The sequence below is a fragment of the Vipera berus genome, assembly GCF_964194415.1.
Source record: "Vipera berus genome assembly, chromosome: 7".
NCBI lineage: Eukaryota > Metazoa > Chordata > Lepidosauria > Squamata > Viperidae > Vipera > Vipera berus.
In genome coordinates, this window is record NC_138209.1 from 60,617,851 (window position 1) to 60,643,929 (window position 26,079).

The following is a 26,079-nucleotide window of genomic DNA, read 5'->3' on the forward strand; positions in this document are numbered from 1 at the left end:
AAGCTCTCCTTTGCGAACAGCTTCTGCTGGAGCTCTCGGTTCCTCAGTCCGCAGACTAAATGGTCCCTCAGCCTTTCCTCTAGGTCTGCAAAGTTGCAAAGCCGAGATGCCTGTCAGAGAGTGACTATGAACTCGGTTGCAGACTCTCCTAGCTGTTGCTCCTGCTGCTCAAGCGTGTGTCTCCATGCAATGACAGAGAGTTTCAGCCCGAAATGGTCCTTGAGCTTCTTTTTGAGATCTGTGTAGGCGACCAAATTGAGCGTAGCAGGGACGACCAGGTTCTCGGCTATGTCAAACGTTGCCAGGACACACATGCACAGGAGTGTCATGGCCTTCAAGCCATCTTCGCTAACCTGGTTAGCTTGGAGATAGTTCTCAATGCGAGAGATGTAAGAACTCCACCTCTCGGGATGCGCCACATCGAATTCTTCCAATTTGCCGACCTTGCCCATGGTGAGTTGCTTTCGTGCTCACAATGCCTTGTACTGCTAGGCTTCTCTACTGGCCCTAGGATGGATCCATAGGGCATGGTGGTCTACACCATGGTTTGCTGGTAGACCGAGGGGAGGAACATAGTTCCTGCCAGATTCTGGTGCTGGCCTCACCCCCTAGTGACTTCTGATTTTCTTTGTTAAGCAGCACATCCCACCTTTGTCACCACTGTTAAGTATTCAGTTTGGTTAGCTCACAGATAGTTCTGTTCTGTTCTCTTCTGTTCTGTTCTGTTCTCTTCTGTTCTGTTCTATTCTGTATGGGGGTCATCATTTTTTAAGAAACTGTTTACTCCCTATTGTGTTTTATTTTGGTGTAGTATTCTATTCTATTCTATTCTATTCTATTCTATTCTATTCTATTCTATTCTATTCTATTCTATTCTATTCTATTCTATTCTAATTATCATTAGCCATATTCAGAACCATCTCAACTGTTATGTCCCCACCTATTGATATTTTCTTCCAGAAGAAAACATTAGAGAAGAATTTTGGGTATTAAAAGGTTGCCCCATCCAATCCAAATTCTTCTCTACATGTTTTATTTTGACTTGACCACCAAAACAGCTAATTAGATCATGTGTCCCTAATGTATAACTTGGATCCATCATTTTCTTTTCCTGCCTTATTGTCCAAATTGTGAGAGTACTGAGCATCATGAAACTGAGCAAGTTCAAGAAAGCAAGAATTACACAGAATTCAGTAAAATCTTTAATGCTCATCTGGAGAAATACAGAACCTTGGAAAATGTAAGTAAAATCTCCCAGCTTCATTTATAATAAGGAAATAATGGTAGAGTATTTTGAATATTTTGCAATGATTCTGCCTAGATTTCTTCCCACCTAGGCTGAGTTGCCATTTAAGCTATCAACTGCCTCGCCAATCATCTCTTTATATTTTATATCCCTTCCATTCTTTTCCTCGTCTTCCATAATCCCTCACAGATAGCTGTATACATCTAAGCTACTCTAGAGAACTCAATGTTTCTACATTGCTTCTTAATACAGGGTGGAGTAATTACTGCTATTTGCCATTGCTATCAAGGAAGCATTGACAAGGCCATTGACATAATAAGGAGGCCCTCTGCGAAATCTGCACAGAACTTGCTCAAACCAAGAGCACATACTGCTGAACCTGCTTTGCACCAGCACTGAATTCATATAAGGAAATTCATGGAGATCATCAGTGTGCAGAAGATTCTCTTGATCTTATGTTACATCCTGGTATTATGTTACATACACTCACACACTTAATAAAAAGAAAAAAGAAAGCAAGAAATGCTATCTTGTAGGAAGAAAATACAACATGATGAAAAGGTACTATCAAAGGTCTGGGTGATACTTAGTGTTCCAACAAGCAAGTATTCTCTTCTAGGTAACTTGTATTTCAGGTTCAGTGTCCCAAATGAGAAATCAGATTATTTCATAATAGAGAATGAATGAATCAATCTAAGTAAGATATACTTTTTTCAAAAGTGCAATGGTCTCTCACCTCCCTGTTAGAGGATGGTAATTGAGAAGTAATTAAATATATAACAGAAAAGTAAAATGGGTTTCAAAAGCACATCTATAAGATTTTTAAGTGTATCTTATATTTATATGAATTTCTGGGCTCTTCCAAGAAAGCATGGGCTGCAAAAGCAAAACAATGCCATCTTTGGCAGCAATGAAAAAAAGTTTATTGAACCTTCAGAGAGCCATTTAGATGATCACAGTTTGGAGAATAGGATGCAATTTTCTCAGCTCATATCAAGGTACATCAATGGAAAAATTTATTTACTTTTTAATTTAATTCTATATACTTAAAATTTCTTGTATCAAATAATTATTCCAATATTGGCTGCTATTGAAACTTAATTTAATAGGATGCAAATTTAAAGGCACTGGGTTAGAAGGATGCTCTTAACGAGCCTCAAATACTGAATAGAAAATGTGCAAAGATTTGACTGTTATCCCTTGATAACTTCTTTGTATAAAGTTTTTCTGAATGAATCAGGGATCAATAGTGTCTCACTGACTAATAATTTCCAATTCATTATGAAAATATTGCTTTCTCTTGCTATCAATAATGCCATTCAAAAATATGTCAGCTACATCTGCTCCCTCTGCTGCCCAGTTCTGTCCTCAGTTACAGTACAAGATTTCAGCTACACCAATAACAGCAAATTAGTAAATCTTCACATAATATAAACAACAAAATTAATTAAAAAACCACCCACAGACCATCAGTGTTGTCACTTCTATTCCTATTCTACCTATTGCTTTATTCAAACATGATTTTAAAAACCGTCACAAACAGTAATGATGGTTATACTTGATAGATTTGCTCTAGCAGCATTTTAATATGAATTTCTTTGGACCACCTGCAGAGTTTGGTTGTACACTAAGTCACAAATAATGATTATCATTGACAAACAAGTAGTTATGAAACATGCCACGTTACAAACTCCCATGTTTTTAATTGCCTTTTCAATCATTTTCACTTTGCCTCCTAAAGAATTATCCAGCAAAGAGCAAGCAAGTTTATCTAAACTTGGAAGAATCTTACCTGTGATGGATTTAATTGTGTCAGTAGATGCTGTATGTCCAAGCAGGTCATATTGAACTAAACTGGAAGACTCTTCAGGGACTTCCACTGAATTTTTTGGCCCTTTTGTCCAGGTGTAGATCATTTCACTCTTTGGGTATGCATCTGAACAAGATATATTTAGGAAAAATATTAATGGACAGGACATTTGTCTTAAGAACTTATCCTAAAACGCACTGAAAGCATTTATGTTGCTTTCAGGGACACCAGCTTTCTTTTTTGACAAAGACACAAGCCTCTGGCTATTCTCTGACCTGTTTCTTACAACAAGAACAAAAATGAAGCTTTAGTACCATAAGTAAAATGTCATAATGGGGACTTACAGCTTCCAAATTTTAGCGGACAAGCATGTCCATCCATTGGGAAATCCACCAATCTCATGGGACACTCGGCACTTATGGTGAGTCTATAGGAAACATGTAAAATTAGTTCTCACATCGGATAGTACATCAGCAATTAATAAATCATGTAAAAGTACAGAATATATAAAGCAGTTACCTCATTGTATAGAGAATGGTGCCATTTCTCATAATTCTAAATAGTTTATTTGGGGCTGTCATGTTATGAGACACAGATTTTTTTCCATTTCGAAAGAAAGTATCTGGGGTCCACACTTTGTTAACCATCAAGTTGTTTAATCTTAGAATTTCAATGGGACCATCATATTTTAATCTCTTGTCCACCCATGTCTGACGAAAGAAAACATCCATTGTGTATTCCTACAATAATTGGGAGGCAAATGAAACAATGTTATACACTATATGCATTTCACCAAGGACAAATCAGTGATAGGAAACTATAAATTCCCTAAACACTATAGTTTGACAGAACTATAAACATTTTAATATTTTCTTTATTAGTTATATAAATTACTAAACATACTAAATAAAAATAATTAGTGTAATCTAATAGAATGGCAAGAAGCATGTAATTAAATTTGTTCAGGACTGGAAACAAAATGATTAATTGACTCACATATGTTAATGATTTTATGTCCATGCTATTTTGTTTTTTTCTACATATGATTAAAATTTATACTGGGAATATACTGTACTGTATGTTTATAGCAAACAAATGAAAGGAATGTTATTGAATTGCAACCAGTAAAAACATAATTGGGTTAAACAAAAAGTGAAGATAGATTTTCCACAAAATAGTAAGTCTTCTGATTTCACTACCATTTATATTTAAGATAGATATGGAAGTTTGTAAATCATGCAGAATCATTTTAATTGGGCCCTCAGAATCTTTGCATTGGGCCCCTGCATTGGGACATTTGCAAGAAGTCTTTTTAAAAAATCAAGATGGTGGCCATAGTCACCTAATTAAGGCCTTCCCCTGTCTTAAAATACGTGGGAGAGGGGTTTCAATCATATAGTTCTGGGCAACATTTCTATTTCTATCTGGGGATGGTTATACAACTATTGCAATGTCCTGCAAGTGTCAAAACTGAATAAAATAAGTAAAAAAATAAAAAATGCATAGGGTAGAATTCAATTTCTAAAAATTTCAGTTTATCCTTTATTATTCTTTTTAAACTGTTATTGCAAGATAATTGCTTACATATATATGTAATGTGTGGTATAATTTGAAAATTCAGAGGTGTTTCTGAACTAAATATCAAGGAACTGGGATATAGGATCAATAACGATCCTCCCAGGCAAATGGGATGATTTCACTTGGTGGCGAACCTATGGCACGTGTGCCAGAGGCGGCACTCAGAGCCCTCTTGGTGGGCATGCGTGCTGTTGCCCCAGTCCCACCTCCCCCCATGGCCCCCTCCTCACCAGCAGCCCCCCCCAGAGGAGTCGCCCCCAAGCGCAGCCTGCATGGAGCAGCGCAGCCAAAGAAATGGCAGCCGGGCAGTGGGGACAAGACTCCACCCTTGTGACCTCTCATGTGCAGATGATGCTATGGGGAGTGGGTGGAGGGCGTGGCCACAATGGTGCTGCTGGGCTGCCTGGGTGATCTGCTGCAGCAAGCCGAGGAGGTGGAGGTGGCTCAGGGGCAGGGTGGGGGCAGAGTGGGTGGGATGGGACAGGGGCGGGTTTGGGGCACTCGGTCTCTAAAAGATTTGCCACCACTGTTGTACTGTATTCATCATATCCTGACTGACTTCAGGCAAGCACCCATCCCTACCATGCTAATATTTTGAGGTTTTTTTTCTTTTTTAAAATATGGAAAGACCAGAATAGAAGCTGTCATAGCCACATGTAATAAACCCTGAAAATAAATTATTGGTGATCTGGTATTTTTTTACATGAATAACAGGTGAATCCCAAAGTCCTTCATTTAGTCACCCACTTAGTACTAGATTTATTTATTTTTTCCTCCTTAAACCTACCAAAATACTCATACTTACCATTTCTACATCAGAAACAGGTCCAAAACTTGTGACATAGATATCTGTTTTGACTTCAGTAACAGGACCTAATGTATAAAAAAAGTAACCAAGGAGAATTGAATTGTTTCACATCAAAAACTAGGGAAAAATTATGCAGACAAGTAATGCTAAGACTTACAGGAACAATTCATTGGCCTCATTTTAGGAAAATGAAGCACTAACATATGGCAGCTGTATTTACAGATTCCTGTATAATATGGATTTCCATGTACCTTTATATAATTTCCTTTGTTTATGCAAATACAGTTTATATACAGTTTTGTAGTGCTCCATTTCCCACTGACATGGATAAGAGAATATATAGTATATGCATAAAAACCTAATTCCATACTACTTCAAACAAGGGAAAATAAATTGTACTACTCTATTTTTGGACGTGGTGGCTCAGTGGGTTAGGATGCTGAGCTTGTCGATCAGAAGGTCAGCAGTTTGGCGGGTCGAATCCTGAATGCCGCATAACAGAGTGAGCGCCTGTTACTTGTCCCAGCTTCTGCCAACCTAGCAGTTCGAAAGTATGTAAAAATGCAAGTAGAAAAATAGGGACCACTACAGTGGGAAGGTAACAATGTTCCGTGCGCCTTTGGCGTCTAGTCATGCCGGCCACATGACCACGGAGACGTCCTCGGACAAGCGCTGGCTCTTCGGCTTTGAAACAGAGATGAGCACCAGCCCCTAGAGTTGGAAACGACTAGCACGCATTTGCGGGGGAACCTTTACCTTTACTCTATTTTTAAAAGCTCTTCTTATGCAAATTATTTATTTACCTACAATGAGTTCTTCTATCACTTGCTCTATGTTTAAAAACCAAATAACATTAGCAATAGCAACCTGCACTTAGACTTATATACTGTTCAATAGTACTTTACAGCACTCTTTGAATGGTTTACAATGTCAGCATATTACTCTCAACAATCTGGGTCCTCATTTTACTGACCTCAGAAGGATGAGGTCAATGTTGAGCCCATCAGGATCAAATTCCAGGATGTGGGCACAGATAGCCTGCAATACTGCCTTCTAACCAATGCACCACCAGGGCTTATACCATATAATTCAGGCCATTAGAGTATGAGTTAGCAGAAACATTTGAAGTTTTTTTAACTATTGCATGGAACTTCATGTCAGGTCCACTTTTGGGTGCCCTGCCATTCTGTTGGAGGGGAGGAGGGGGAGGCTCCAAGGAGCATTCTTTTCATGCTTCTGCTCTAACCGTAGGGAGATTGTCTTCAGAGATGGGATGGACTCCCTCCCAGCTGGTTCCAGCCTTATTCCAAGGTCACTGTGCCCTGAGGATGACCCATTATCTGTCCTGTACCTCAGTGCTCTCAAAACAACCTTGCAGCAATGTATTGGCTGCTGGTGGACTGGTTAGGGTTGGGTGGGTTTTGGAATGGGAAGAATAGCTTGGTGCTTTGCGCAGGATTGTTAGATTCCACCTGACCTTATTGCAACCACTATTTCTCAGGAAAGTTCTTTAGATTAACCACATGGTGTCAAGAGACATGCTTTCCTGAGAGGGCCAACTGGGGCAGGTGTTTACATTAGGCAGAATTTGCAATAGTGGTCAACTCAGAGAAGCACTTATCTGTACCATGAGGACTGTGCAAGGAATGTCTGCACAAGGTAGTGACCAGGAGGAAGCAGAGTGCTGGGGAGAAGCCTCTACCAAGGCTTACCCAGGGCAGACCTCAGCAGGTGGACAGAGGAGTTCGCTGGCCTGGGAGATTCATCAAAACCCAGGTGGTCCATTGGCATTGGGAAGAAAGATGACTGGGTAAGAAGAACCAAAGGAGTAACTCTGACTTGAGGCAGCCAATGACACAAATTGCAAGTGGAGGGGAAGAGCTTGGAGATAAGAAGGGAGAAAGCGGTGAAGTCAATCACGCCAACTTCCTCATGAAGCAAGTTATGCGCTGCATGACGGAAGCATTCCAGAGCCTCAAGGCACACAAGATCCTAGCCAGAATGGCCTCTGGGGATGGTGGGAGAGAAGGATGGTGGGAGAGCCTCACCGTTAGACACCATGGCGGGAGTTGCATCAACCCTAGCCAGTGCAACTGCGGCCATGGGAGTAGTGGAGAGGGGGCCCACTAGGACCACTGTCCTGGGGGTGTTGGAGCCATGGGTCCATGAAGACAAAAAGCCTCACCGCTGGGTGTGAAGTTCGATGGGGACTCCCAGCAACTGGGTTTTTTCCTGGCCCATGTCCTAACCTACATGCAGGAATATGGACCAGAAATTCCCACCAAAGATGCCAAGGTAAGGTGTGTCACGCTGGCTGGAAGGAGAAGCAGCTCGTTGGATGGTGATGCTCCACAACACAAATGCCCCTGATTTGAGGAACCTCGATCATTTCATTACAGCACTCCACCACCATTTTGAGGACTCTCTTGCTGACCGAAAAGCAAGAGACCACATTAAAACCATAAGGCAAGGATGCAGAGCCACGGCAGAGTACACCAAGGAGTTTTGTGACCTGGCATGCCAACTTGACTGGCCAGAGGACATCCTCATCATCTGTTTTAAAGATGGGCTAAATAATGGCCTAGACAATGCTTGTGTGGCAAGTGGGGACCCTGCAACCCTTCACAACTGGTGTGTGCTGGCTGAGGAAGTAGAGGTTGACCAAGCCCGAAACAAGTACCACATGGTGAGGTCCTGGGAAAGATCCCCTGCAGAGAAGAGGGAAATGGCCAAACCCCAAGCTGCGCAAGTCAGATCCACCACCTGCTTTAAATGTGGCCAGGAGGGGGATCGAGCTGCAGAATGTAAAACTGGCCATCCAGCCAAGAAGGCAAGCCCAAACCCCATGGGGAAAACCAACAAGGCACAGCCACGGGCCAAAGGGATGGCGCTTAAAAAATGGAGGTCATGGAGTTCACTCTATCACCCAAAAGGGTGGAGAGAATGCCAATCCCACCAGATGACAGCAAGGGTTTAACAGATACTGACTCCAACAACAACCCCCTGGTAAGTGACCTGGTCATGTCAGCAACTGAGTTTCCATGGGTCAGGGATGAAAGCTACTCTAAGAGCCCTACTAGACTCAGGCTATACCAGATGCTTGGTAAATTCAGCACTGGTCAAAAACTGGGAATCTGACTGAGATGGTTAAAAGTCCTGGTTGCATTTTGTCAATTGGACAGTTCTATTGTGGGGAGCATCCCAGCGACTTTTACTCCAAACCCATAGAGATGAGATGGGGGCCCATTCAGAAGTCTTCAGCTTCACAGTAGTACCCAGGATGGAAAGACCCCTAGTTCTAGGGCTAGCCTGGCTAAAAAAGTAGAACCCTTATGTGAATAGAAGGAAAGAACTGTTAAAGTTTTTGATGAACTGCTCCTCTTGCACCCAAGAATAACTTATAAAAGCGACTACCCTGAAACACAAACTATGGGCTGTCATTCAGGGGAAGGACCTTCCTGTCATCCCCAATGAATACTGAGACCTCAGAGATGCATTTAGCAAAAAGGGCTCAGATGAATTTCCTCCCCATAGACCTACTGACTATGCTATAGAAATTCTACCTGGTGCCAAACTGCCAAAGCTGAAGTTGTACTTAATGTCTGCAGGGAGTTCTGGTAGGAAATCATCCTGACACAACAGAGGCCTTGCAAGTTTACCTCTGAGAGACAATTAGTGCTTTACTTAGCATGAATTAGGGACCTAACTCCTGCAACTTGTAAATCATGATGGTGCAAGTCTTAGTGAGCTCTCCAAACACAATATACTACAACATTTTCAACAAACCATAAGAAAATGTATTGCAGGCCTGTGATGAGACTTCCTTGAATAAACCAATACAAGAATATTTGAAAGCAACCAGTGACATCTTTCTAATTCCTGACTTAGAAAGGTCACCTGTAGAAAGTAGAGGACAAACTGTATTTTTATTCTTCTTCAACACTCAGCCTACCATCTGAAGACAGAAAGAAAGATGGTAATGGGCCAGATTCATGATTGGGACACCTGTCCAAAAAGGACAGTGCTAAAAATAGCACCTGATTTTGCCAAGGTTTCCAACCAAGAGACAGATGGTAATAATTTCTATCACTGTCAACCTGAAGAAGGAATCAACTTGCAATTAATACTTCCATACTTGTTTTGCAGTCCCTTGACTAATCCAGTTTCTCAGGCTGGACAGCTGCCTGAAAGAGTGATCAACCTCATTTCATTTCTCGCATGTTACTCAGAATTTTATTTTCTGTGCAAATTAATGTTAGTACCTTGTGTATCTATAGATATTTTTTTTTACCATGCATTATCCTTGAATCTGTGAAACCACAGAACCCCACATGCCTTATATATATATATATTGGCTTGTAAAAATCAAACAAAAAGGATGATGGAATAAACCAGTGTTTTTCAAACTTGCCACTTTAAAATGTATAGACTTCAAATGTTGACTGGGGAATTCAGGAGTTGAAGTCTATTCTTAAAGTTACCAAGTTATATAACAGTCTATTGTAGAAGCTTATTCTTACACTATGTTCTTACAATGGCTCATTTCAAAGGTATTAGTACCTTACATTATTTATGCTAAAAGAATCCAGAATTAAATGTCTAAATATTTCTGGAGGTAATATTTATTTTACTGTTTATATGTCCACATGAGCTGTAAAATCCAGTTCCAAAGTACAGAAGCATAACACAATAATGAGCAGTTTAGGAGAAAGCAAGAAGGCCTTCTAAATATTCTTGCCAAGTAAGGAATAGAGTTGCTTAGCTTTTTTACTTTCAATATCAACATACCCAAATCAGTCCCTTCAAAATATACATTTTAAATATAAATGGATTGTTTATTTGTTACATTTCTCTTGTTCTTCCAAGCATAACTGGTTCTATAATCATAGTGCATAAAATTTAAATGTATGGATAGATACTAATGTACAAAAATATAAAAAACATTTAGTATCAAGAACTTCTTTCAGCTACACAGTTTGTTCATCTGCTGTTATGCTGGCACCTCTGTAAACATTTCAGTTTAGCCTTCTGGCCAATTATAATTGCAAATGTGTGTTCTAGAAGTTACAAAACACAGACTAACAGACCTGGTAGGGACTTGGAGGTCTTTTAGTCCAACCCATTGCTCAAGCAGGAGACCCTACTATTCCAGATATATGGCTGTCCAATCTCTTCTCCAGCGATGGAGCACCCACAAACAAGGGAGCACCCGTGGAGATAAGCCATTCCACTGATTAACTGTTCTGTCAGGAAGTTTCTCCTTGGTTCTTCATTTGTTCTCTCTTTGATAAGCTTCCATCCATTACTTCATGTCCTGCCTTCAGATGCTTTGGAGAATAGGTTGGCCCCCTTCTTCTCTGTGACAGTCCCTCAAATATTGGAAGATTTCTTTTCTTCATTTTAAATACATTTTTAAATGTTCTGGTTTAATTCTTAGTCAATTTTAAAAAGATGTATTCCTTTATGCTCAAGTTTCTCCAATAAAGAACTATCAATATTGAATCAATTGGGGTAAAGTCAATATTAAACGGGTCTCAAACTGTTCTAGAGTTTGTGCAAGAACTCTTTACAAAATGAAACTAAAAAATTAATTGGAGGAGAGAATGGAGAAATTGGAGGAGAGGATGGAAGAGAAGCTTAACGAGAAGTTTAGTGCAATGAGGGTAGACATCTTGTCTACAGTGGAAAGCGTGGCTGAATGTGTGCAATGTTTGGAAGAAAAAATGGAGGATCTTAGTCAAAAGAACACTATATTAGAAGTAAAGGTACTGGAGAATGAAAATTTAAGGGACAAAATGGACGGAGAATTGAGTCTTGTTCAGTATCATCAGATGCAGTATGCTATAAGAATCAGGGGCTTAAAAGAGAATCCTAAAGAAGACCTAAAGCAGCTGATTTCTGAGGCTTTGGAAGCAGTATTGGGCCAGCCAGCATCTGAAATAGAGGGATGTATGGATAAAGCTTTTCGTGTAAACTCATGGATTGCAAGGCAGAGGAAGCTACCTAGAGATGTGGTGGTCTATTTTACAAAGAGAGCAACTAGAGATGAAGTTATTCAAGCTGCTTATGATACTAAAGTTGTGGTTGCTGAGCAAGAAGTTCTGGTTCTAAAAGAGATTCCTCCAAAGATTTTAAGGAGAAGGAAGGATTTTGCATTCCTCGTACAGGAACTTAAGCAACGTGATATCAAGTTTAGATGGGAGATTCCAGTTGGACTGGTGGTGATGTACGAAGGTAAAAGATACCGTCTGGTTACTGTGACTCAGGCGCGTGATTTTTATAACAATGTTTTAAAAGCAACCCCACTATCACTCCTGGAAGCAGCAAAGGGATCTGGAGAGGGAAAACCTCAAGAGGCTGACGAGGGACAAACAGAGGAGAATGGTGCTGGAGGGGATCAAACTACAGCTTCATTGGTGGCTGCTGGAGAGCAGAGGTTGACGCGCGCCGCTGTAAAACGAGCAAGACAAGTACAAGAGCAAGACCAGCAGAAGTTTATGGAATTCTCAAAGCGTACTTATAGTGAAGCTGTGGGAGGAGCGCGGCCCAAAGAAAATATAGGGGCTATTAAAGATGTGCTTCAAAAGCTTCGGGATGCCACGCATGGCGACTAAATTCCTAACCTGGAATGTCAATGGATTAAATTCACCACAGAAGAGAAAGAAAGTTTTTCAATATTTAAAACAATTTAAGATTGATGTTATATGTTTGCAAGAAACGCATATTAGGGTTATGGACCAAAAGTATTTATCGAACTCAAGGTTGGGCACGCAATTTGTTGCTTCTGCGATGAATAAGAAAAATGGAGTGGTTGTCTACGTCAAAAGTACTCTAACAGCGGAATTAATTGAAGCAGATACGCAAGGAAGATATGTTATGATAGATTTGTTGTTAGAAGGTAAAAAAACGCTTTTAGTTGGACTGTATGCTCCTAATCAACAACAAGCGGATTTTTTTAGTTCACTTCATACAAAGCTCACTCAATTGGATTATAAATCGTTTATTTTTATGGGGGACTGGAATGGTGTATTGGATGTACAGATGGACAAGGCGGGTTCTTTTAAGCGTGCTCCGAGTCATGCCAGATTGCCTAAATCTTTTTTTGAAATGAAGGACGACTTGGAATTGAGAGATATCTGGCGTGACATACACCTACGTGAAAAGGATTATACTTTTTTTTCTGACAGACATCAATCTTTTTCTAGGATTGATTTTATTTTGTTGACTAATGATTTTTTTTCTAGGATTAAGAAGGTAAAGATTTGTGCAAGGACTATTTCGGATCACAGTCCAGTTTGGTTAGAGATCAATAAGGACAATAGGGATAGGCGCTCGTGGCGCGTAAATGAGAATTTGTTTAGAAATCAGAGAAATGTGGAAGAATGTAAGCAGCGGATGAAGGATTTTTTTGAAATTAATATGAATAAGGATACTTCTATGGACATGGTTTGGGATGCTAGCAAGGCCTATATGAGAGGGGTGTTGATATATATGAATAATAAATACAGACGTACTTTGGAAGCCAGAAGGAAAGAACTGGAGAATGAAATTAGGGAAAAAGAAAAGGTCTTAATTTTGAATCCATCGGATGTAAAGACTAAGGAAGTTATTAAGCTATTAAGAGGACAATTCGATAAATTGATGGCTGATCAAGTGGCAACCAACTTGCGGTTTGCTAGGCATAATACTTTTTGCAATGCTAATAAGCCAGGTAGATGGCTAGCTTATAGACTAAGGAAAAAGCAAAGGGCTTCTAATATAGATAAAATTGAACATAAGGGAAAGGTTGTGTTTCAACAGGATCTTATTAAGGAAGCCTTTGTGGATTTTTATTCTAAATTATATGCTAAGGAAAAGATTAATGAAAAAGACATTGATGTATATTTGGAGAATGCTAGCATCCCGGTTCTTACGCAAGTACAAAAAGAGGAGATTAACCAGTTGATAACAGAAGAAGAAATTCTTATAGCAATTAAGGAATTGAAGTTGGATAAAGCGCCAGGTACGGATGGTTTGACTGCGGTTTACTATAAAAATTTACAAATGGAGTTGATAAAGCCGTTAGAGGAACTGTTTCAGTCAATTCAGAGAGGGGGAAAGGTGCCTCCATCTTGGAGAACTGCTTTTATCTCTTTGATTCCGAAGGAAGATCAAGATGCTACTCAAGTTAAAAATTATAGACCGATATCACTTCTAAATACAGATTATAAAATATTTGCTAAGGTGTTGGCTAACAGACTGATGAGGGTTCTGCAACAGGTGATTCATGGGGATCAAACTGGGTTTATTAGTGGTAGGCAAATGAAAAATAATGTGAGGCATATAGTTGATGTGTTAGAGTTTTTGGAAAGGAACAACCAGATCCCTGCGGCGCTAATTTTCTTAGATGTTGAAAAAGCTTTTGATCAATTGAATTGGCAATTTTTGATGAAAGTTTTAGATAAAATGAATTTTGGGGATAAATTTTTGCAACCTATTAGGGCATTATATCAAAAACAAACGGCCCGAATAATAGTTAACAATAGTTTGACTGAAGCATGTAATATTGAGAAGGGCACAAGACAAGGGTGTCCGTTATCACCTTTATTATTTGTTTTAACATTGGAGATATTATTGATAAAAATTCGGAACTCCGGAAAAATTAAGGGTATTCAAATTAGAGATCAGGATTATAGATTGAGGGCGTTCGCAGACGATCTGGTTGTTACAGTGACCCAGCCAGAAAATTCTGTTGTGGACCTGATGGAGATAATAAGGCAATATGGGAGGGTTTCTGGATTTAAAGTTAATGCACAAAAAACTAAAATTCTGGCCAAAAATATGACAGTATCGCAAAAGGCTCTTTTAGAAGGATTAACTGGATTTGAGATTGTTAAAAGGGTCAAATATTTGGGGGTGTTTTTGTCACCCTCTAATACAAAGTTACATAAAAATAACTATGAAAAACTATGGGGTAAAATTCAAAAAGAAATGGAGAGTTGGGAAAAATTGCAATTGTCTTTGTTGGGAAGAATCGCAGCACTGAAAATGAATGTCCTGCCTAAATTTTTATTCTTATTTCAAATGATACCGGTTCTTAAGAAAGATTCTAATTTGGAAGAATGGCAACGGGGTATCAATAAATTTGTTTGGGCAGGGAAAAGGCCACGAGTTAAACTTAAGATTATGCAGGATACTCGTGAAAGAGGTGGTCTTAAAATGCCCAATCTTAAATTATATTATGAAGCTGCTGCATTAGCAGGGATAAGTGATTGGATTAATTTGACACAAGAGAGATTATTAAATCTTGAGGGCCACGACTTGTTATTTGGCTGGCATGCATATTTGTTGTATGATAAGAAGGTAGATAATGTGTTTAAAGTGCATATTTTAAGACAGGCATTGTTGAGAGTTTGGAAAAAGTATAGATACAAGCTAGACTGCAAGATACCATTGTGGGCTATTCCAAAACACGCAATAGAAAACATAAATGTTGGTTTTAAGCATGACGTGACTACGTATAAAGAGATTTTAAGCTTGGAAAGAAGTGTATGGTGTTTAAAATCGTATAATTTCTTGCGAGATGAGAAGATTGTTCAAACCTGGTTTCAATATACTCAATTACGGGCCAGGTGGAAAGAAGATCAGAAAACTGGTTTTGCAATGACTGATGAAAATTTGATAAAGCAAATTAGAAATCAGGGTCCAGCACATATCAAACGGATATATCTTGCATTGATAGAAATTGATTCAGAAACAGAATTGGTTAAAGACTGTATGATAAAATGGGCCCAGAACATCCAAGAAGTTATTACAATGGATACGTGGGAAAAGATCTGGGTGAGGAACGTAAAATTTACACAAGCTCAAAACTTAAGAGAGAACTTTTATAAAATGTTTTATAGATGGCATTTAGATCCTAAAAAGCTTGCAAGTATGTATCCGAATTATCAGCCAAAATGCTGGAGGTGTGGTGGTGAAGATGCAACATATTTTCACATATGGTGGACTTGTAAAAAGGTCAAGGCTTTTTGGATAAAAATTTGGTGGAATATGCAGAAGATCTTCAAGCAAAAGATAAAGTTTTGTCTGCTATTTTTTTTGTTGGGTATAATTACAGGTGCTACTGTTGTGGACACTAAGTTGATGTTAAATTTAGTTACAGCAGCAAGACTTTTAATAGGTCAGTATTGGAAGAAGGAGGAGCTGCCGACTATAGAAGAATGGACTTTAAAGGTTTCTGACCTGGCAGAAATGGCAAAGATTTCGGCTTATTTGAAAGATCATTCGCAAGAACGTTATATTATGGAGTGGGAAAAATGGATTGAATATATTCAGAAGAAATATGGGACTAAAAAGTTTCACTTAGCATTTGAATAAGTCTTCCTTTCTTTTTTTTCTTTTTTCTTTCTTTTTATATGTAATATTAATATTGCTTGTAGTTATTTTATATGAGCTAGAGAGTGATAGATTTAAGAATTTATTGTTGGTAGCATATGGATGTTTATGATTGTTCTTTGTTTTTATACTCTGTACTTAGCTCTGGGAAGTCGGGGGGGGAGGGGGGAAAGGGGGGGAGGGGTAGGGAGGGATAGGTTGGGGAGGGGGAGGGGGGGATTGTTAAAGATAAAATGTATTTTAAAACTTTTCAATAAAAAAAAATTAATTATAGGAATCTGTTGATGGAGGAGTGCAGTAAATCTCGTATAATATCTTAAATCAGAATTCACATACTCCTCTAAAAGAGGCTTGTGGGGAAAAAATCCTTATTCATTTAGCAGTTTAACATTTCCTATTTAATTTCTATGTAGGTGCCCAGAAGCTACAATGTTGTTGTATTTATCATGACACCATTGCCCAAATGACATGAATTATGGAATTTGAGTCAGTCACATCATATTCTCATAAACCAAATGACAAATAGTATGTAATTTGCTCAATGATATTAAGTCACTTGGAGCATCACTTGGCTCCTGCACTTACTAAATATTGAGTCTAGGTCAATATTTTGATCAAACCAATCTCTATAAAAGGGAGTTTATCTTTTAAAAATGTATTCTACATTACTTTTGAAATGAGTCATAAGGCCTAGACAATAAACAATTCTTAACTATATGAACATAGTCCAACTTTAGAACATCTCAGACAATATGTAACACTTCTCTGATATCAATTTAATTCAATTTAGAATAGAACTGGAAGGGACTTGGAGGTCTTCAAGCAGGAGACCCTATAACATTTCAGACAAGTGGCTGTCCAGTCTTTTCTTAAATATGTCCAGTAATAAAGCACCCACAACCTCTGAAGGCAAGCACTTCCACTGGTTATTTGTTCTCACTGTTAGGATGTTTTCCATAATTCCAAGTTACTTCTCTCCTTGATTAGTTTCCATCCATTGTTTCTTCTCTTGCCCTCTGTTGTTTTGGAAAATTTGACCCCCTCTTCTTTGTGGCAATCCCTGAAATACTGGAATACTGCTATCATGTTGCAGTATTGGGGTGTTGGCTATTCCTGCCAGCTTAGTAGCATCTTCAGATTTGATGAGTTCCCCATGTATTCCCTCATCTAAGTCATTTATGAAAATATTGAAGAGTATTGGGTCTAAGACAGAACTTTGTGGTATCCCACTGCTTACTTCCCTCCATGTAGATGTAGTACCATTAAGGAGGACTCATTGAGTATCGTTTGTCAGCCAGTTACAAATTCATCTGGTGGTGATGCTGTCTATGCCACATATCTCTGGCTTACCAAGAAGTAAGTTGTGGTCTACTTTGTTGAATGCCTTGCTAAAGTCTAAGTATACTATCTCCACAGCATTTCGCTGGTCAACTAGGATTTTGACAGAGTTGAACATTGGGCACTATCTAACAAAATGAAATTCAATGGTGAAAAAAGTAAGGTTCTACATTTAGGGAAGAAAAATCAAATGCACAGGTACAGTATAGGTGATATGTCACTCAATAGTAGTAACTGTGAGAGGGATCTTGGAATCCTAGTGGATAATCACTTAAATATAATAATTATAAGAAGAAGAAGTTGGAAGGGACCTTGGAGGTCATCTAGTCCAACCCCCTGCTCAGGCAGGAAACCCTATACCATTTCAGGCAAATGGCTATCCAGTCTCCTCTTAAAAACTTCCAGTGTTGGAGCATTCACCACTTCTGGAGGCAGGTTGTTCCACTGGTTAATTGTTCTAACTGTCAGGAAGTTTTTTCTTAGTTCTAGGTTGCTTCTCTCCTTGACTAGTTTCCATCCGTTGCTTCTTGTCCTGCTTTCAGGTGCTTTGGAGAATAGCCTGACTCCCTCTTCTTTGTGGCAGCCCCTGAGATATTGGAACACTGCTATCATGTCACCCCTCACCCTTCTGTTGGTTAAACTACACATACCCAATTCCAGCAACCGTTCCCTGTATGTTTTAGCCTCCAGTCCCCCAATCATCTTTGTTGTTCTTTTCTGTACCCTTTCTAGAGTCTCAACATCTTTTTTACATTGTGGTGACCAAAACTGGATGCAGTATTCCAGGTGTGGCCTTACAAAGGCATTGTAAAGTGGTATTAGTACTTCATGTGATCTTGATTCTATCCCTCTGTTAATGCAGCCTAGCACTGTGTTGGCTTTTTTGGCAGCTGCAGCACACTGCTGGCTCATATTGAAGTGATTGTCCACTAGGACTCCAAGATCTCTCTCACAGTTACTACTATTTATTTATTTTTTTTTATTTTAATTCCATTTATATCCCGCCCTTCTCTGAAGACTCAGGGCGGCTTACAAGCTACCACCTATACTATATCTGTGCATTTGATTTTTCCTGCCTAAATGTAGAACCTTACTTTTTTCACCATTGAATTTCATTTTGTTAGATAGCGCCCAGTGTTCGAGTCTGTCCAGAACCTCCTGTATTTTAAGCCTATTTTCTGGAGTATTGGCTATTCCTGCCAGCTTGGTGTCATCTGCAAATTTGGTGAGTTCCACATCTATCCCCTCATCCAAATCATTGATGAAGATGTTGAAGAGCACTGGGCCCAGAATAGAGCCCTGGGGTACCCCACTACAAACTTCCTTCCATGTAGATGCAGTTCCATTGAGGACCATACGCTGAGTACGGCCTGTCAGCCAGCTACGAATCCATCTGGTGGTGATGCTATCTAACCCACATTTTTCTATCTTATCAAGTAGTAGGTTGTGATCTAATTTATCAAATGCCTTACTGAAGTCCAAGTAAATTATATTTACAGCATTCCTCTGGTCCACTAATTTTGTCACTTGGTCAAAGAATGCAATAAGATTTGTCTGGCATGATCTGTTTTTGACAAACCCATGTTTACTTTTAGTGATGACTTTGTTTGCATCAAGATGTTCACTGATTTGTTGTTTGAGCCAGCAGTGTGGATATTTTCCTACTCATGTGATCTTTGGATAGATGAAGACTTTTTAACCATCCTAGTTTAATCTAATCAAACTCCATTATCTGGATTGAACTACTCTTGAAAGTATACCAAGCAATTGTTTTGGTCATCAAGGTCATAGTTGTCTAAAAAGTGCTTTTTCAAAAGGCAGTTGGACTGTTTTTGGTTTTCTATCTCAAGAAAAAAACAACAGTCCAGTTGCCTTTTGAAAAAACACTTTTTAGATATACCAAGCAACAATTGTGCAAGTCAATTCAGAATATAGTTGGGGCTGACCTCTTTTATCACAGGCACATCAAACAGGATGTGCATCCAGCAAAAGGTTACTGGTCATTCAGATGGCAGATTTAAACTTTCAATTTCTTAAACATTTCCCTTGGGTATTCTGCAGTGAAGCACAGGAAGGAAAGCCACAGCATCAGACAACATCTGACAGGAATTACTAATCTAAATAGTCCTGAAACATCCTTAGGATATCCAAGTAGAAAACAGTTTTATATTTCTAAGGGAAAAAATTATATTAGAAGGAGACAAATAATGTCTAAATAGTTGGGTTGGTAGCACTTCCTATTACCCCAAGACCATAGGCCAGACATGTCAAACACAAGGCCCAGGGCCAGATCTGGCCCATGAAGTGGTTTCATGTGGCCCACGAAGCCATCCTGGAAACAGTGAGGGAATGGCCCCGGCTGCCTTGGCCCCAGCCCAGGCTGACCAGGAGCCAATGTACAATTTCATGGTGGCATCTATACTGAAACACATTCAGTCTTAGCTCCACAATGCTGTCTGGAAACAGCAAGGAACTGGCCCTTGCCGCATCAGCTCTGCCCTCTGGGCACACACTGGGGAGGTATCACCCTTTGTGAGGAATGAAGAGATGCACCATTACCCGGAAGTGGCTAGCACATGGCCCTGCCTACTTTGGGTAGGCTGGGGACTGGGCAGTGTTGTGCTTCTCTTCATATTTGTGCTACCCAGCTCAGCCTCTCAGCGCTGTGAGGAGAGCACCCCGCTGCCTACATTATGCTTTGCACCACCTGGCACAGCCTCTCAGCACTGGGAAAAGAGTGCCCCGCTGCCTGCCGAAACTGGGCAGGCTGGAGGCTGAGAAGCATTGTGCAGGTAACGTCGACTCTCACGCTGCTCATGGCATCCCCTCCCCCAGAGCCCACCAAGCCGGATACGTGAAGTAGGTGAGGGCCATGTGCTGGCCACTTCCAGGCAATGGTGCATTTCTTCATTCCTCACGAAAGGAGACACCTCCCCAGCTGCGTTTCTTGCCTGTTTTTCTCCCTCCCTCATCTCAAATATTTTCCCACCACTCTGTTCTCGAAGGAAGGAAGGAAGGAAGGAAGGAAGGAAGGAAGGAAGGAAGGAAGGAAGGAAGGAAGGAAGGAAGGAAGGGAGTGAGTGAGTCTGAGGGAAGTTCTGCCTTAGTCCTTCCCTGCTGCCCTTTCACCATCCCCTTGCCCCCTCTTCCTGGCCTATCCTGGGGGTCTCCCAACCTATTGCTAAGGAAGCTTTGGATACAAAGCCAGGTCTCCTCACATGGAAAGGGAGTGGGCCTCCCTCTGACTTTGCCCTCGTACCCATCATGAACAACTTGGCTAAGGAGAGCAAGCACAGCAGCAACAGCCTTGAGAAGGAGGTAAGTGCAGCTGGGCACCCCCTTGCAGAAGTGGGGCTGGGCTTAGTGTCATGGGTCCTTGAGGGCTGGGCATTTGACTTCTTCAGCCCAGAGCTCCGGGCACCCCGTGCCACTGTCCAGCTCCCCTGCATGGCCTGAGAGGAACAGTGAGGCTCCTCCAGTGGACCATGCCTTGGTACTTGCCCCGATCCACCCCCTTCTGCCAGAGACCCTCAAATCTGTCCCACTCCTGCCCAGACCACTATAGGCACCCTTGACGTGAATGATGTAGAGCTGGCCATGGCCACCCAGTAGGCCACATGCACTCTAACCATGCCCACCCAGTAGGTCATGCCTACCCTGGCCACTGCTGCCTGACCCCCCCAAGGGCAACCACAATGCTGATGCAGCCCTCAATGAAATTGAGTTTGACACCCCTGCCCTAGGCTGTGATTATTGAAGAAAATATATATGTCTGAAGTGATTAAACTGTCCTCTACCAAACTTAAAATTTAAAGTTGAGTTGCCTATATATCTGATTTTGTTCACCGTGCAGATGGGATTTCTCTTTCTGACCTACATATGGCTCACAGACTGACCATTTCCTCAGTAGCAATTTCTAACATAATCTAGCCCTCATTATGGAGATATAAAGCCTCTCACTAATCTTACATAGCCACTGACTTGAGTTGTAATTTACAGAACTGACAGGCACCAGTTTGAGAATCAGAAATTTTTTCACCCACATGTAATTTCCACTGAAGTCAGCAGGGATCCTTTTCCAGTCCATCTGGATAGAACAGCACTCTTCCTATGCATTTGGACCAAGTAGCAATTTTGCTTATTTCCTCTTCATTTCCCCCAGTCATTTTGAAGCATCTTCTACGGTGCATAACAAAATGCTTTTAAAATTCTACTCATATTTCCCAAACCAATTTATCATAAGATACAAAGAACTGTTGGTCCCAAACTATAAATGCAAGTCCCCTTTCCTTCTAGAGTCAAAAAGCAAATGACTGATACATTTCAATCCTGGCAGCATTTCTGTCTTCCTGCTAAAGAGGTTTCCCTAACTTAAAAAAGTTAATTTCTTTCTCCAATCAAAAACCTCCAGACTACAGTTCCCATAACTCTGAATCAATATGAGGATTTGTAGACTTAATCCATTGGGAAGTTATTAGACTGGAAAAGACAGTCTCGCTTTAATAGAAGCTGGCAAAATCAGAGGCATCACACAGTGGTTACCATCTAAACACATAGGATAAACAAATACATGGGGAAGAATAGAACGTACACATTCAAGACAAAAATACACAGAAGACAATAGAAAAGCCCAACTGAATTTAAGGAACCAATTCTCTATGGTGTTTTGATAAGATTAGCTGTATCTATCCTGCCCATCCTTAAATGGATGAAAAGGAAAATCCAGGTCTCTCAAATCATATTGAAATAAGCAGGTTATACAGTTTCTGTCGTAGATAACAGGATATGTATATGGAAATTGGTTGAATAGTTGCTTTTGTAAATAAGTCACATGTCTAAACTAAACACTCAAAGAAAGGAACGCATTTTTTTCAGGGAACAAGCTTGGACTAAGTCTTCTTACAATGTCAGCTAAGTAGTTCCCAGGAAGATGGCTTCCTCCTACATTTTCACAGATACCAATCTCTGGTGAGAAAGAAATGCTTGAACCAACCTCTCAGAAATTAAAGTGATACTACAAGCTGTTAGACCCTCTTTGGGTCATTACTCTAAGTTGTATCTCTTCTATCCACAAAGCTGGCCATGGATCAATTCTGAGTTAGCCACCAAAACTGTGAAGTCCAGATGCTGGGCAGTGAGAATAGCAGAGTAGAAATATCTGGGAGGAAACCAGTAACTGAGATACATAAGAGATTCTTTCAAGATCTCTACATCCATGGAAAGCATGGATGTTGCTAAAAAGGGCAAGTGGGGGTGTTATACACTTTCTGCTGCTATAAATTGCAAAAGATGGGGGCTTTGAAAGTGAATATGGCTGCCAAGAATAAATCAGATGCAGGTGCAAGATCTCAAGCCTTGGGCTGTTTACATATTTCCTCCCTGCTGTCACTACTAGAGGACTAGAGCACACAGGTGTGTTTTTCACCAAGAAGCAACAGCTGCACTTGTTCTACTTTCACAGAATGTCGAGCAATAGCTGCCCACAAAGTGGCACAATCCAGACAACCCACTCCCAACTTCTCCCAGCTCCCAGTGGACAAGATCCACAAGATGGGTGGTGTGTGTGTGTGTGTGTGTGTATTTGTGTGTCTGTGTATAGACAGACACACACACACACACACACACACAGAGAGAGAGAGAGAGAGAGAGAGAGAGAGAGAAAGAAAGAAAGAAAGAAAGAAAGAAAGAAAGAAAGAAAGAAAGAAAGAAAGAAAGAAAGAAAGAAGCTGAGAGGAGGAGAAAAGTGGCATGTGAATTGGCATCAAATCTGCCTGGTATTTGGGAGTCACTTGCTGTGTTTAGCTCACCGAGGGGTATGAGTTGGAAGAGGAAAAGTTCCTCCTGGTATTAAATACATGGAATTCAGTTCAATGGTGTCCCTGGCTTTCCAGGCATTGGAGGAGCAGGTACCATAACTGAGGAGTTCTGGGAGAAGGAACTAGCAGGATCTCTTATCTTTTTTTTCCCCTCTTCAAATTCATCAGTGGGAGCAAGAAGAGAAAGGTTCAGCCAGTCCCCTTGGCTGCCACATCTCAACAAGGGGTTGGGGGAAAATGCAAAGATCACAATTACTTTCGGTTCTATTTTCAAAGGCGCTGTAGAATCCCTGAATCACATTTCTTCCCCCCCCCCCCAAATTAAGAAACAGAGGCAGACAGCAAGGACCGCAGGCATGAACCATACCCCCAAATCCAGGACGCAGCCTGTTGTCATAGCCATCCAGGAGACGGTCCAGGATGCGTGTAAAATTCTCCGGCCGTAATTTCTCTTCCTTTCTGAGCTGTCCCGGGTGCGCGGTGAGACTGGAAGTCGAAGGAAACGAAGCGTGAAGCCTGGGGCTACGCATACGAAATCAGGAAAGGAAACGAGATAAGACCGCCGCCATCGGGAGAAGGGGGACGCATCCTTGCCTCCCTGGTTCGCGCCCACTCCTAATTCTCTGCCACCACCCACCCCCTGTCCCCGATTCTGGGCATCAGGTACAGGTGGAAGGAAACTGGAAAGCAGCGGCGGCGGAAGAAGGCAAAGAAGCGAAGCGAGAAATAGAGCGCTTACCAGGTTGCCCAGCACAGGAAGTGTACGAAGATGATCGACAGACCCGAAAACATAGCGATCGTTGGCTCCTTGGCAGAAACCATCTTCGCTTGCCATACTTTAAGCCTGGTTGCGCGTTTCACGTCGCTAAACGCCTCTTCCAGAGAGGAGATCACCCGGCCGCTGAAGAAGGAAAGGGGGGGAGCGGAGAAGGAAAGAGCGGGCGGGGCGGGGGAAGGAGAGGAGGGGCGGACGATCCCGACACCGGTACGCACGTTCTTCCAGCCCGGAGCCCGCCTAGACAACGATCTGGTACACGCCGAAAGGCAAAAGCCCGGAGAAGAACGAGGAGGAAAAAGTAGGGCCCGTTCCTCAAGCTAAGCTACATCTTTTCGGCGTCCCCGGAGCCGAGGCAGGTTAGCGCCCGAGCGCGCACACCAGTTCCTCGCCTGCGAGTCCTTTCCCTTCGCTCTTTGGGGGATCCCAGGCTGTCAAACCCCACCTCTTCCTGGAGCCCCTCCTTCTCTCCTCCCCATTCCCATTACATCTCTCTCCCACATCTCATTTTTGCTTCGGTTTAAATTTTTTCTCTCTGCTTTAGCAAAATTTGGGGTTAAAATCACCTCGTGAAGTTGTCTGCGCGGATCGGCAAAATCAATCTCGACTTAACACCAGCCATTAATGAATTTCCGAGCATATGCAGAGTGCCTCGACGATTACCCTTAACGTATTCCCCTTCCACGTGAATAAAGGAAGCCAAGGGAAAAGTCCTGCAACCAAAAATACAGTATAAAGCTAATTCATGAAATAATAAGGAAAAGGTATCTATTAAATGTGTCTTATTTCCCCCTCATAACCAAATAAGTTACTAGCACCAATACAATCTGGGATTAGGAAGCTTCTTTAAAATTACCAACTATTTTAGGAGAACTCTACGGTATCTTTTCCTTAACTAGAATTAAACATTACTTTAACCAGGATTAAGATGAAATGTCAATATATATTTTGCTAGTCCACATATGATATGCCATATGCTAAATAATCAGAATTGAGGATAAATTTTGCTTCCAACTTAAAATGAACACAATCATTAACAACTCTCTCTACAACCTGGCTTTACATTGCCCCACTTAATTTGTCTTCTACCTTCCTCTGCTCCAGATGCTACAGACCTCCTTGAATGGCATTATGGGTGACCACATCAGGCCTGCAAAAGTCCAGTTGACCACAGATGGCAGCAAAAACAGGGAAACATCTAACTTGGCTGCCATGAAGCTTTTTATAATCCAGAGTGGAGAGCCTGAGTGACATCTTCTCTTCCATTTCTTGAAAGACTCTACTGTTCATAATATATGAATTACTGTCACCTCCACTCGCTGGCTGGTTTGCAGATTTTGTCTTTCTTCTTTTTCTGGCTGATATCAAGTTGAATTCTTCATTGGTCCTCAGAGCAGGGGTGGGTGGATGGGAATTGCCTAGAACAGGGGTCCCCAACCCCCGATCTGTGGAATGGCACTAGTGTGTGGCATACTAGCAACTGGGCCACGCAAACAAGTGAAGCCCCATCACAGGATGCAGGCAGCATGCAAAATCATGCAAATTAACTGCTTTGTTAAAAACTGTCTCTCAACCCATCAATGTATGCAGTTGGGCTAATTGTCACTGAACACAAAACACAGAAATGTCAAAGTCACAGAGAGGGAACTAATCGGTTACATGTGTGCCCTTACATTGTTGCTCACTATTATCAAATCAGATTTTGATGACCCAAATAATTTGTATCACAGTTCCTTCAAGGTATTCATCAACCACTTTTCAAGAATAAAGAAAAATTTTGTTCAATCAAAGCTTGCAAGCAGAATTCTATTGGACTCAGCTGGTAGAAAAGGCTCCTCCAATCAGAATGCCAGACTGTTTTATCTGGGCCACTAAAAATACTACATAGAGATTGGATTTTTATTGCACAATCCCACACAAGACCATTCAGAAGTGATACCCACTGATACCCATAGGGCTTACTGCTACTGTAAGTAATACGTGTAACAGTGTTCTGTATTCTTGGGCCTTGTAAACATACTGGTTTATACCACATCATCTTAAAGTTACCAAGTTTGAAAAACACTGGTTTACACAATAACCACTGAACTGATGGACTTTTAGATCCAAGATATCTGGAAATTGTAAGAAAATATACCATGAGATGTATTAGATTGCCTTCAATTCCACCTTATGCTTGAATGCTTCCAAATTTTCTTTGAGATCTAAATGCCTTCTGAAAATCCTTTGGGATAGCAAACATATAATGATGCTATTTCTGAAATTTACTTCATCCAATTCTGTTCAGATCTGGATGTCTCCCATACAACACTCTTCATGGATTCTCTGATT

The 26,079-nt window shown here is 40.9% G+C and overlaps 1 protein-coding gene across 1 annotated transcript in view; it reads right to left on the reverse strand.

Annotated features, from left to right (window-relative positions):
* LOC308671032 (gamma-aminobutyric acid receptor subunit alpha-4-like) overlaps positions 1 to 23,795 on the reverse strand; it is a gene marked incomplete at both ends in the record, with an annotated part of 91,679 nt that extends 67,884 nt beyond the window's left edge. Inside the window, 6 exons of the mRNA XM_081332969.1 lie at positions 3,039 to 3,182; positions 3,401 to 3,483; positions 3,576 to 3,796; positions 5,440 to 5,507; positions 23,341 to 23,459; positions 23,713 to 23,795. Of these exons, the coding sequence (XP_081189095.1) occupies positions 3,039 to 3,182; positions 3,401 to 3,483; positions 3,576 to 3,796; positions 5,440 to 5,507; positions 23,341 to 23,459; positions 23,713 to 23,795 (718 nt within the window). The remainder of the gene's footprint in view (positions 1 to 3,038; positions 3,183 to 3,400; positions 3,484 to 3,575; positions 3,797 to 5,439; positions 5,508 to 23,340; positions 23,460 to 23,712) is intronic.
* Positions 23,796 to 26,079: the final 2,284 nt, after the last annotated feature.